Below are 14814 nucleotides of genomic sequence, written 5' to 3' on the forward strand. Positions count from 1 at the left end.
CACTGACGTCAGCGGGCGGTCCCGTGATGTCGGTGGGAGTTCCCACTGACGTCAATAGGAGTTCCCGCTGACACCGGGGGCATGATGGCTGCGGGAAACACCCCCTTTTAAAAGAAAAATGGGCAGGGTGGGGCGTGTCAAGACTCCGCTCCCACGACCCAGAGGAGTTCCCAGGTATGCTTATCACCCTACTTGGCTTAAGCCAGTATACACCGCTGTGTAGGTCAGTGCGGCAAAAGGAGACAAATGAAACAATTGTTTATAGGTCACCACATTTGGACAATTAATCTGTTCTTTGTCAAACAAAACTGTATATTTTAAAAGTAGCTAAAAAAATATTAATAATCTATTAAAAGTATAAAAACAGTGATAAAACCTTGCTAGGAATCCTTACTATCATCTCTGGAAAATGGAATCCAGGGAATAATTATATATTGTGGGGAAATTATGACAATAGTACACTTTACACAGCTTAAAATATCACCCAATCATGTATTTGAAAACAGGATAAATAGAATATGCATGTTCCAATATAAGGGAACTGGTGAGTCCTGATGTTCTTCTGGTATAAAAAAAGATATCAAATCTATCAAATTGTTTCCAAAGAGATCCACCAGCTACAACCAGGGTACTTCAATGGCGGCACTTCCCTTAACAAATTTGATCTTATCACTAGAAAAATTTACTTCAAGCTGTAGCTTTCCACTCTTAACTGGTACACAGAAGATCTTCACATAGCCAGAGCGGCGTGGAAAAATCTGGTCCATACTAAGAGAAGAAAAAAATATGAAAAGTTACAAGAACGAAATAAACCACTTAGACAAAGTATGTACTTGTCACCAAAGCACTTCAACAAACATATATCCATAAGAAAAAATGTATCCCATTGGTGAGTGAACAATGTGCACAGTTGCGCTCTTCTTTGAAAGATTATGGGTCAGGTTGTTGGGTTAACTTGGTTGCACAATGATACAGGAGCATGCTGTTAGCCAACATTTGTAATGTAGATCTTCGGCATTATTTATGTTATAAACATTATATTTTATAGTAAAATAAGACTCTGCAACCCCGCTGTACAGAGGAGGGTCAGCAGGTCAGCAGGTCACCCCGGCCCCTTTTTCATTACATGCACTGGCATCATCTGAGAAAGTCTTTTAGACTCAAATGAAGATACATCCATGATAAATGTTTGGCCCCTCAGCACAGCCCGCAAGTATGTATAATGTCACTTTTTGAAATTCCAGGATAACAATATCTCAAAAATTAATTTGTAGTTAAACTATTTCTCATAATTTTTCTTGCTTAGTTAAAAAGCATTCTGTCCTACATTTTGTTACCTATGGTATCTAAGAAAGGTACATAGTTAGTGGATTGTATTGGATATTGATACTAAATATTCACAAATTGTTCTGAGCAGCTTGAGGATGGATGGATGGATAGTAGAAGATACCCTGTATAACATTTGCCAAAAACATCCACTTTTCATTTAATTTTACTCTAGATTCCTCGAGTATACCACTTTTTTCCAAAAATTTCCTATCTCAGCTTCAAACTCGAAGAACATGCCATCTTCTCATGTTTTTCTCAATCATAAATGATTACTTTACTCACTATACAATGATTGGTCCGTTTGGGGTTAGCCCAGCACCTTCAGCAGTCATGACGCAGTTGCTGAGTATATCATTGGAAGGATTTGCGAAGTTCAGCATGATACTCAGAGGCTGGTAGAGTTGTGGTTTTCCATAAACCTGTAGGAAAGTTATAATAGTTCTAATTATAATAATGTACCTGGCGTTACACTGCATTAGTATTCACAAGTCTTACCAACTTGTAAGCAAACTCCAGCTGGGCACATTTATTCATTTTCATATGTATTTTTATTAAAAAGAATTATATACACTTTTAATAACAAACATAACAGTTTTATTGTTGTTTATAAAAGTTAGTATGATGTTTCTCTCTTGAGGTCTCTGTCTTAATTTTAAAAATTATGAATTTCATCCAGGTTCCGTATGGAGCTCATTGTGTGTGATAGAGGACACAATCGTCATTTATTTTAACCCCTTAAGGACAATGGGCGGTCCCAAAACCCATTGAAAACCATGCATTTTGAGTCCGTACATGTACGGGCTTTGTCATTAAGGGGTTAAATATTGCTAATACAAATGTACAAATAGACAATGATTCATTTTACAAAATTGTATCTGTGGTGTTGCATTTTAGTTAAAATAAACAACTGTGCCAATAAGCGCTGGTGTATTCTTGCATAGGCTAACTAGGCCTCGGCTGGCAGATTGGGTGATGGTTGGGGTCACCGCACCAAAGTAAGGCTTTTTATTGTAGCCTAGATTATAAAAATTTAAAAGGACACCCTAGCCATGATATGCATTTTACTGCGTATGACAGCTTCTGTGTGGTCAGCACTCTATGTACACGGGGGGAATCGGCAGAATCCCCCTGTGTGTATTTACCTCTTTATTAGCCCCCCCCCCCGGCTATTTGCCACGCAGGAGATGTGTTCAGCCAAACACTTTTCATGACACATAATATATACCCACCTCCAATCAGCTCAACAACTGAATCAGCAAGTGTTCTGCGAGGTTCTAATGCATACACAGAAAGCGCTCTCACTGATTTTAATGCGGTGAATCAGTGGCACAAAACGTCGGACACAAAGGAGGCATTCTGCTCCAGCTCTGAAGCTCCAGAAAATGTATTTTTTTCTTAGGGAGAATAATGCATTTTAAAGTACTTTCAAAGTATGCTAGAGCTAGAAGCTAGAGCGTCCCTTTAATGGGATTACATGTTTTTTACACTGCTAGTCAACACTGCCACCTAGATGCCGTTTTGGAGAAATACAACTAGAGTTATATATATATATATATATATATATATATATATATATATTAGATATTCAGAAAAATAGTGCTGACAAACTACTTGAAAAATGTAATTGCATTTTTTTGTCCATAATCATTTGACAGGTTTAATCCTTCCAGAGACAAAGAGTCTCAGTTGAGCCAAAAAATGAGTGTCTATTGTGTCCACACCTCTACTTTACAGCATGAGGAAGTAGGACTGGTTGTTTGTCTCAAAAATAATCAGAAGAAAAGGAAAAAAAATAGAGAGAGCATTTTGCAATATAGAATCATCTTTGATGGATTTTCCTCTACTTATTGTAAAAAGTGAAAAACACCACACAATACAGAGTTCCTCTATGGTTAGCCAGTTCCATTAAGAATCTGTATCATCAGAATTAAAATAATAGCACAATAAGTAAAAAAAAAAAAAAAAAACTGATAAAAAACAGGTGGGTTTCTGCCCATGGGAAAATATGGGGTACCATGGTCATTAGGATTTACATACAGTGCATTTATGTAAAGATGAAATGATCTAAGGCATAAAGGTGGAGGAGGTGTTTGGAGCTCACACTAAGTGTCTGCAGAGAAGGGGCACGTAAGTTGGGTCTGGCTTGGCTCTTACTGAAGCTCTACCACTCGTCATTGCATTCACCATCTTGGCAAGTCTTGCAATGCCTTAGGTCCAATTTCAAAAACAAACTTCCTACATATCTACTATCTACGGATGTTAAACTTACCTTGACATCGATGGCAGGCATTTCAAATATGATGTTCTTAACGGCTAACTTAATTTTTTTGGTCTTGAGATCTGTAGCCAATGCAGTGACTCTGATGTTGTTTCCCGATCTTACATATCTCTGATAATGGACTGGATGAAGCTGGAAGCTTTTTTCCATGGCTGGAACAAAGAAAGAGAAAAAAAAAACACAAAATAAAAAATGCCCTCTACATTATAATCAGTCTACTTTAATTACCTGGAGGAAGGGGGTATTTGTCAGCCCCGTTGGTTGATCATAGGTACCCTCATTTCCTTATGTAATTTATTTAATATCTTAATTCTATTTAATGTAGCTGAGTGTAAATGTAGCTGAGCTTAAAAATATATAAACTATTGGAAGTATTGAGCTGTAAAATCAATGGAGGTCATTAATGTTGTTAAAGAAAAGTTACCATAACTTATTAATGGCTTTCATATTACTTCTCATTGCTATGATGTGTTGTTAAGTCTACAAATCTGTCTTTACCTGGCATTATCCTGAAAATATATGATCTGCCTAATTTTATATTATTGTGATAGTAATTGTTATTTTCTGTGAAATCAAGCCCTTAATAAGTACGGACTAAATGAGGGCGATCCCCATCGAAATTAACGGAAAACAAAACCGCTGAACTTTTGTTACATTTGTTCATTGGGTCTGCCTGCTGTAAGCGAGTTATGGCTCTTTCGCACACATTTTCTGGGAGCGTTGCCAGCAATTACAAAATATTGCTTTAACTGGGGTTACACAGGCTTAAACAAACTGTGGTTGGCATTCTTGGCAGCATTCTCAGAAAATGTGGTTGAAATTGTTTACATATGTTAAGCATTCGGAGTGCGGTCAATCTAACGGGTGCTGCTTATTAAGTATTAGTAAATGCGAACTCCAGAAGAAACAATCAAAGACGAAAAAGACTATAGTTATCTTCAACCGAAACACCAACTTATATTAGAGTGGTGCAAAGATGAGGGGAAAAAAGATCTTAGGGGTTCTGTGGACCTTAAGTTCTACTGGGAGGCTGTTCCACATAACCACCCCCGTACAATAAATTAAATCGGGCTTACATTTGGTAAGACTTTATTTCATTAAATAAAAGTGCAAATCTCAGGGGTCCTGTGGACCTCAAGGTTCTTCTGCTGGGAGGCTTGTCCATATCCACCGCCCTCTCATTAAAGTAAGTCTTCCTTAAATTAATTAAAACTGTATTACATTAAATACAAATAAAAATCTCAGGAAGAGCATAATTAATATGCAAATGACAATTAACCAAAATGTTAATTTACGTCTACAGACAAGCAAGGATTATATTATAATTTACTATGTGGACTAAAGAGGGAATTGGCAGGAAATTTCTTAGAGGAGTTACAGCTTCATCCCACAAACATTGAACGTCCAACCCCAGTTGTTGCTATAAAAGAGCTTGGCCCTGAATAATGTATAGTTAAATCAAAACGTGTTAAGTGTCTCATTATTAAATTATGCAGCATTATAGATACATGTTTAATTACAATAAAATGTGCCCTTAAAGCATATCTGATCCCCCTTACCTCTGTTGGGGTTTACATCCATGTCAAATTTCTCTTTCCAAAACTGTTCCAGAGGTTTCCCATTATACTGCATCTCTTGGGCACTGACGCTGACTGAGTATTCCTTGCTCTCACGGGTTTTGTTGAAAATTCGATAAATGAGTAAAATGGTTTGTCCAATCAGTGGTGACTCCACCAACTTCAAGGAGACATCAAAATCCAGAGCCACAACGGACTCTGATGTTTTATACGGCTTCGTAGTCTTCATTTTAAGGAGTGCTTTTTCAAACACATTTCTCTCTTCTTGAGAACCTACAAATGTTACAACAGCTAGTATCAAACCATGCGTGTAGATTTAAAGTATATAAAAAGAGATGTGACATGTCTCTGATTACCTTCCGCATACTTGTATTGGCTGGTTATATCTTCTCTGGTGTTGCTCCCAACACTTTTTGTGCTAATGTGTTTACCAATGGAGAGTGTGTCCGTTTGCCCTCTTTCCAATCCATTTTCTCTGACAACCCAGTGAATAATATCACCGTTGACCTCAGCAAACACAAAGGGAACATCATAATCCACGTCTACATCACCTTCCTTGACAGCTTTCACGGGAGCTGGACCACAGCAATATGTACCTAAAGACCAAAGAGAAAATACACGGTATGCATTAATTTGCCAAATATACAAAAGGAAGGGAAGGCCCTAGTCAGTTTCCGTAATATAAACCGTACCTCCACTGATCTCCTGTGGTGTGGCATCCAAAACCTGCCATCCATCATACCCTGAACGAAGATCCCGTCTTGCCATCCAACATTCATTCCAGACGTGAAAATTCCTAGAAAAGGTCCACAAAAATTGTATACAATAGCAATCTCCCCTCTCGCTATTGTTAGCTTGACTAGGAAGTTTTATGGTGCTCGTAGCTGGAGGTAGCCCCCCAATAGCACTCATATTTGTAAACATGCTCTTAAAAAAACACCTGATCCCCCCCCCCCAGGTCTCTTACTAGAGTGAGTTTGACTCATGAAATAGTTTCATTGATGTAAGTACTTTGTCTTTTGCAAGTGATATACTTCTCTAACACGGAACTATTGGTTAAGATGACAATGTATACACAATTTAAAGAGCCCCTTATAGTAGCAAATTACAGAAGAAATTCTTCCTCATTCATAAATCAGGAAATTATTGCGAAAGATAAAAATAGGCTTTAATATGTCTAATATATTTTAGACAGTTGTGTGTTCTTTTCTCACCAGACACTGTCTCCTTCTGTTGCCTCCAGTTTTTTTCCTGTTTCATCATAATACTCATCAACTGATAGACTGTAGTTTGTGTCATGAGCAGACTCGAAGTTTGTTATGACTCTAGTTGGGATTCCTAGGAACCTCATAACTGAAGGAAGAACATGCAAAGAAACATCAAATGAATCGAAAAATAAACACATAAAATAAAACTGTGCATCTCCTACGTGAACCAAAATACTGTCGTCATCATTATTAATGATGATAGTAACGATATTAGATATCTTAAGGTATTACTAGGTGCAATTTCTAGCCACGTTTAGAAAGATTATTTACCTGTACACATAACTCCTGCCAAGACCCAGCACTGGCCGTATCTAACAGGTCTACAGTTACTTCGAAGCCAGAGCCGCAGTATGGCGACGCTCCCATTCCAACTGCTTGGATTTGTGCCACTTCTGAAGTACTCATCCCAAGAGGACTCGATGACACCTTGATCATCATTAGAATTAATCTGTATAACATACAAATACACTGTTGTTGTAAGACAATTTACTTAAACCCCATAACAACAACCAATTAATGGATTTAGTGTTTCATATTTACCATAGCAGAGATAATTCGACTGACGTATACAGGATCTCCTCTTTTCGAACAATCTTTTGCCGGGTCCTTCAGAAAACTGGGACTCATATCTAGTATCTTCAGGCAGATATCACCCACTCCATCCTCAAACTAAATCCAAGAGTTCAGTAATTAGAGGACCGATGCTTATGCCCTTATCACATATTCCAGATTTCAATGAACAATCCAACAATTTGATTCTCACAGCTTTAAACCCGTTACAAACACAGTGAGCTCTCTCTCCTATTTCTTTTAAGGACTTGTGTAAACGTTTCTTTCAAAGTTAGGGAGATGTAATAGTTCCTTCACTTTCTTTAAACAGATACAGCAAAAAGAGGGACACCACAAACCCGATTCAGAAAGTCAGGTCAGAACATCAACATTTAGTTTGCATGCAACAGGGATCCACTATCAGTGTCCGCTCAGTGAAAAAGTATTTATTGTAAATGTGCGGTATGTATTAATGTACATAGTGATGCATGCATATTTGTGTAATTATGTCTTATGTTGATGAAGTGAAGTTCTATAGCTGTTTTAATGTACTACATAATGCTGCTTGGAACAGTTTTTCTGGAACTGATCTATATTCCACAAGGAGCCATCTTTTTAATGTAGTATCTCATTTAATGGAGCCCTGGGCAAGGTCACCAGAAGTACCGCTTTGGGTTTCCCAAGCTTCCCTTGCCATGTCATCCTTCCTTGGCATCCCTTAGATCTGTGTCAGTCTAGCTTTTCCATCATACACATCTCAGATACCTTTCTCTTTCCCTTCTTACATTTCCCTTCTCCTCCATCATTTTCTTCCACTATCCTTTGAAAGTTAAGGGTCTCCCTACCTTCCTAATTAACTTTCATTTGAAGATGGCAATAGACATATGATAGGGATGGCCCACGTGCAGACAGAGAAGACAGAGAACTTACACACTTTTGACATCAGCCTGGAGCTACATGCATCTAAGCAGGAGGTTGCCACTGTAAATGTGGTTGAGCTAGGCCTAAGCCAAAAAGGTCATCAAATCTATCAAAAGCATTGTTCCTTGTGAACCTTCTCAATATGTTCTCAGCTTTGTCCTGCGCCATTAACGTTCTGAAGAGCTGGCGCTAGCTTGATCAGGTCTAAGCAACTTTGGGCCTACTTTTACTTCTCCGAATTCTACTTAACTCATCAATAGCTGTCAACTTTCCAACTTACAGTATTTGAGCTACAGTTGCATAAATGACCAGTCTATGTATTTTGTACAAATGCATCAGCGCAACATAACTGCCCTAAGGGGAAGTTTAGGAAGAAGAAAAACATTACTTAATACTATGGGCAGGGCCAGGACGAGCACAGAAATACCGTGACACTTCAGACATTGTTTATTTTGTTGCGTTCTTCCATTGCATTGGAATGTTCTTTTCTCTCTCTTTGACTGACCAGTCAGTGTTTTTTAAGTCTTAAAGAAAAATGTTGTTGAATGCTCATGTCATTACTAAGACAAAAACATACTTCTCATCCAAATGCCTGTTTACAGTGAAAGGGAGTTAGGTATTATTCTAGTGATCAGGACCTAGTCAAGATATTTATGACAGAACAAAAATAATGTATTGTTTTTATTCCTGAAATGTTATTTCATGTGTCAGGGAGTGTTTTGTCAAAAAAAAAAAAAATACATTATTTGACAAGTGTTCTTTGGTACACAAAAACATAAATTGACCTCTTTTAGAATAAAGTGATTTACATAGGAGCCAGCCGTGATCCCATATAAATACAACCATTTTTATACATAGATTATATTTTAATATTTTTTTTCAATGGTAATTGTTATTTCTGAGTATCATTAAATAATATAGCACCTCTAACAACTTTTCATACTTGAGTGCGCATTTCAAGCCTACTTTTATTAATATATAATACAACAGCAGCAACAAAAAGTCTTGCCTCATTAATAAAATTGGGACATTTGGTGAAGGGTGAAATTTAAACTTCAGACAATGAGTCATTTAGCTGTCTGTCGCCTTTTCCATAATCACTCTTGTCCTACTTGGTGTTAAAACTTAGAACCATAGCGATGTTATTTTAGCTTACCCAAACAAATTATAATTATAATTTATTTAAGCCTCTGCCTAATCTTTATGTGTTTGGTCCCATCGTGTATGACCTTGGCTATCCTGACCCTGATTTATCCATCATGGTCCCCTGTTGTGTGTTTCAATCAGAGATGTCTGGAAGTTCTCTAGTCTCTGGTCACCAGCCAGTTGATCTTGTTCCAAACTCCTCTTGTATAACAATTTAAAAAAACTGTAGGCAGATAGCACCACTAATCTTCAAAACACTTCTAATTTAGAATGAGTAACATTTTTGTGAAATTGCTATAATAGGTATTAGTGTAGATTTTTTAACCCCAAATATGTAAATCGAGTGGAGTCCCATCTATATATTAGGAGTTATGAAAAATTGTCCCTATCTGCTTTATTTCAAAAGAGTGATTGTTTTCAGATTTTCAACAGAAGACTTAGGACTTATGAAATATTCTAAAGAAAATACAAAGGAATACCTGTCCAAAGTTCCATGGAACATTTTGGATGAAATCCTTGCTTCCTTGATATAAAAATCCATTTTCGTTCATTACATACTCTTGTCTGAGTGTCTCGTTATCTAGGAAGACATCGTCATCTGGAAAGAGAAAGCAGGAGAAGGGCGTTATTTATTTAATCATTATTAAACAATTAATAGAACTGGTTGGCATCTATCCAGGCTCTATATATTCCTTCAATAAAAATACATTCCGTTTTACAGAAGTTGAGAAAAACCATGAAAAGGAGTGGTTGTGTTTATCGTGTCTAAGAGGAACCAAGAGGAGTTATCAGCGGAATAGTTCATAGAATAAAAGTAGAATTAACACAGCATAGTAATAATATTAAGCAATAGTAATAAGTTTCATTGCAACCAATCCAAGAAAGGTCAACTGACACAAACCACAACCAAAGGTTAATTCTTACACCGTGATGTCATGTGCCCTCATCATAGATCTATCTGACATACCAAATACATCTATCAAACAGATATGTTGGCATCAGGAGCATGTATATTGCACAGTACTCTACCAAATAATACAGCAACGTCTTGAATGATGAAACAATATTGGTAACATTTAATTGAAATTACATGAGCAACGTGAACTTCCTCATTTTCTTATAATTAACTATTTCAAAGTCGTTTGATGTCTTACATGCAGAGACGTGTTAGTGGTTCCTTGAGAACTTAGCTGTTGCTACTTTATCAGCTAGTGCATGAAGAACAATAAAGTTAATATAAAGTTAATAAATAGAGTATGAACCTAGTGCCAGCATTTCTTGATATACATATAATTCACGTTGACTCATAATTCTAACATTAACGTATGTACGTAGGACTGTTTATTCTATTTTTATATGGTTGCTGACACATAAATCACTTTAATGATCCCTTTATTGAAGCCATTACATGCTGATAAATGTCAGAGAATGGCTAAAATAATTAGCTTCTTCCAATATGCTTTTTAAGCATCAATCCATTTTTTTTTACACTTGTGCTTACCTGGACACCATGGGTTGAAAAGAAGAACAATAGTCCCCAAGAAGAAAGACTGTTGGGTTCCCCAATATGTTCCTCCCAGATACAAGCTATAGCGCCCAACGCAAGCTGCTGCCGGAGAACATATTCTGATTGACAGAGAAACTCCATTCCCAACGTCATTGCTGGTGTCCACCTCTGCGCTCCACCACTTGTTACCTCGGACTTCAGATACCGGAAACTGGGTTTGGGTGCCGGCCTGAGGTGATGGATATGGACCTGCAAGAGACAGTCCAACATATATAATGTATAATGTATACACATTTCTTGTTCCAACAGGCAGAAGAGGTCCATGCAACACTAGGTGATAGTGCAGAAAGAAGTGATCTGCTACTTTGAGCAAATTAATTATTATGTACCAAATTAAATATATATAAATTCCATTCATACAAAAATGATCATGTATGGCAATAAAGCTAGTGCCACTATCTCTCGAAGCTCCAGGAACCAGAGCTGATTTACTAAGCCTTTGGGTCAAGGTGTTTGATGGAGAGCTTCAAGGAAACAGAGAAGTTAATAATTCTCACCTATTAGTTGTATTTAAGGAATGACTAGCAAGGTCTAGATAAGAAACCTCACCCTCTTGTCCATGTTTTGCTTTGTGAAGCCTTTGGTTTACAAATTTATCTCATCCTAGAATGATTTTACTAGACAAGTGTATATGGAAAAGCATAGTTTACCTGTTTCTGCTATAATTTTCAAGTTCTCAAGTTTCTCTTCTCTTGCTCGATAGCGAAACAGCAGTGTTACGGTAAATGGCTGTCCTCGACGGATAATAAGCTCTTTGCTCCGGATGACTTGCGTTCTATGTTCTTCGCCATTCTTGGATTTATTAAAGTCGGTTCTGTAAAGTTCTGGAGCTGTTGAAATAGGGCTTATGAATTTTGGTATCTGGGTGCATGCCAAAAAATCCCTTCATATTTATTTGTTGTATAAATATATATATATTGAAACAATGTATTTTACAGTTCTTCCTATAAATGTTGCCACCTACTGACTCACTATATTGGAAAAAAAATAATTTAAATATTGGTCACAACGAGCCCTTGCCAGCATTCCCATCATGCCAGCTACAGCAAGTAATTAAAAAGGGTTGAGCTTGATGGACGCAAGACTTTTCTCAACCTAAACTACCATAAATGATTCTGAAACCACGCTATGGTTCTGAGTCAAGTTTAAAGGGAAACTATTACGCAACAACAAAAAATGAATGGGGAATATTAAAGGAACAGGCATCTTTTTATGATGTTTTCATTAATTTGAATTACATTTTTGCTACAAATGAGGTGGTGCTGCCTGTCTGACATTACGAAGATGTCATCTACAACGTGAACTTGGCGAATTTCTAAACAAAATTCTGCTTATTCTATAAAGACAAAATCTGGGCACGACTGCCATTTAAAACTAAGATAAGCACCATTGTACTATTATTCCATTAATAAATGATCTCACTGCAATATTTACTTACTTAAAACACTTTTATTATTGCTATGCTTATTTTTATAAGGTCAGTGCTGAGCAAATCCAGTGAAAATATTAGTACTGGCTCCTAACATTTTTGCATTCTTTCGATTAGCTGGCTGTTACAATTTTTGCATAATATCTTCTATATCTGCCCCAGATTTCCTAACATGTGTAACGTGTAAGGTTAACTATAAATCCTTTTTTTTTCATTCGGAATTTGTCATCGATCTTTATTCTTAATATTTAGGTTGCTATGAAAATCATAATATGGTATTGCTGGTCGTTTTTAACAACATAGAGTCGAAATGCATTGTTCTGCATTGTCGTTAAATCACTCTCCACATGTCTTAAGAGACATGAAGGTCGGCATTAAAGACAATATTTATTGATATCTAGTTAACCTTTCCATATGTCATGAGGGTTAGCAAATAAAACTTTTATTCTCTTAAACCAAAAAAATACAGTTTAAGGACTTGAGGTTCAAATAAGCACTTTTTAAATAATAATTAGACATGATGGAATTTTATAGGCATGCAATGGAAATGTAATCTCTGCCCTGGTTATCTCTCAATAACTCATAGCATATTATAATAATAATAATATTAATAATAATAATTATTATTATTTATATAAATGTTCCAGTTGTATGTATCAATATAATACTAAAATAACCTTTAGTTGCTTGTCAGTGTTCTAAATTAGAACACACAAGACTCCATACACAATTGCTTTTAATACGGCAAATTTCATACAGCTATATAATACATCCAACAGGTAGATATTATCTATTATATCCAGAAAACAGAATGTTCTTCCAATGAACTTTACATTCTGATACCTAGTACTGTACAAACACTCCAAAACCCAGGTATGTTGGAAACTTAGTCATTAACAATTCTGATATCTATAAAATAATATTATCTCTAATTGGCCTTGCATATTAAAAGAACAACCTTCCCAAGGCATAGTTAGAGACAAAGTTGTTTTCATTTCTTCTTGATTTCTAAACATCAGACACACATGCAGTATCCATCGAAACATTGAATTATATTTAAGAAGTACTTATACAACATGCTTGTAAAAGACAACGGAGCAGCAGGTAACATTATATCAGGAGTCGTTTGTGAATATACTTACGGAAATTCATTGTCTGCAGCTGTGTCGGCTTCCAACTCTCTGCTACTTATGAGTTAATGTGACAAGGCTAAGAAGCATCTTTCTAGAATGAATCAACTTCTGTTGTATTGTTGAACTCCTCATCCCAAGCACCTCCCGCTCCGTATTGTCTCTGCCCATATTCTTCTCGGTCTGACTGGTATTTGCTAAATTATAGGAAGCCCATTAATACACCAAAAAAATTGAATGCTATAGCACATTTTGTTCCTGAAGAATATTGGCAGAAATATTAAGTGGAGAAAATTAACTCCATGTTCTTTTTATAATGATTCCACCCCTTTTTTAATTAATCTCAACCTGGCTATACTGCTCTAACATGTAGTGTATCTACCATAGCTTCATGTGTATTCTTTGGTAAACCATTATTGTGCATTGTTGTCCAAGTGGTGGTCCACAGGCCAGTTGTAACCATTCAGGTTTATTTCAACGCCTCGACTTATCAAATAGATTTGATTGTATTACATAATTAAATTGTGTATGTCCTTTAGCATAGGTTCCTAAACTGGTTTGTAATATGAATATGAGGGCTGGAGAACACTGAATTGTCCTTGATCTGGATAATAATGTGGAGGAAGCGGATGGTCACAACCAGATTCACCACCACTCAACTGATCCTAAAACAGGTGGACAGTAAACCCAGATTAGGCGTGAAATAACCCATATTTCCTAGGGCATATGTGCTTTATTATTAACCTTGTAATAATAATTTATGATCAAAGAAGGATTGACCTTTCATTATTTGGTGTTGAGCTACTTAAAGTACTTGTAAGACATTGTGTGTGTGGCATTGATGTAGGGATTTGTGAAATCTCATGATTACAAAAAGATCATTTCTTGGAAGTCAAATGCTTGAAACATTAGAGAATTCTCAAGATATAGGGAAGATAGATAGGCACAAATGTAGTTTTTCCTCGATCCGTATAATGCTGCTCATTCATTTCTTAAATTTTTGGTGCATTTAAAATTGAGAGCACAGACGTATAGCATATCCGTTCATAGCAGTCATAACCCCTAATGTCACAGAAAAAAAATGTTTATTGAATGGAGATGTCTTGGATACCTAAAGATGCATTTAATTTGATTTAATTTGATGCCGGGAATGTCTACCTCCTGTTTCCTATCAGTAAACCTTAATAATAACTATTAAACACAAATGACTATGTTGATTACTATGACATGATTTTAGCTGTCATATAATTAAATATGTTAACTGGTAAAATTAGAAAACAAATGTGTAATCATCTTTGTCAATCAAGTTGAATATTTCAAAACGAAATTGAGTAAAAATTGCCCAAAGCCATTTTGAGATTCAGCTTTGAGAGGAAGAAAAGGAAAAGGATAGATGTCAAAGTAAATTATTTTATTCATAAATAATTTTTTATGACTACTCTAAAAGTTGGAACTTTTTCTTTTTGAATTATTTTTCTATATAGTAGACCTGCCAATGATTGGCTTCTGAAATATTTTTTAAGGTTCCCAAAATGTGTGAAGAATTTAATGTTCAGATTATCGATCAACTGCAAGAGACATACACAAGTTGTAACTTACTACCGAGAGAAACTACATCCT

General features: G+C 36.2%; 1 protein-coding gene across 1 annotated transcript; it reads right to left on the reverse strand.

Moving 5' to 3' along the window:
• Positions 1–526: 526 nt before the first annotated feature.
• On the reverse strand, positions 527–13299 carry LOC128471909 (protein-glutamine gamma-glutamyltransferase 5-like). Its single transcript, XM_053453908.1, has 13 exons — positions 13207–13299; positions 11286–11465; positions 10570–10824; positions 9548–9666; positions 6993–7121; positions 6723–6900; positions 6399–6537; positions 5877–5980; positions 5541–5780; positions 5167–5457; positions 3599–3759; positions 1612–1748; positions 527–768 (listed from the first exon to the last, which is right to left on the reverse strand). Exons 1-13 carry the CDS (start codon positions 13214–13216, stop codon positions 618–620), a joined length of 2094 nt encoding a protein of 697 aa, XP_053309883.1. The 5' UTR covers positions 13217–13299; the 3' UTR covers positions 527–617.
• Positions 13300–14814: the final 1515 nt, after the last annotated feature.

This window comes from Spea bombifrons, chromosome 13 (genome assembly GCF_027358695.1).
Source record: "Spea bombifrons isolate aSpeBom1 chromosome 13, aSpeBom1.2.pri, whole genome shotgun sequence".
In the NCBI taxonomy this organism is placed as follows: Eukaryota; Metazoa; Chordata; class Amphibia; order Anura; family Pelobatidae; genus Spea; species Spea bombifrons.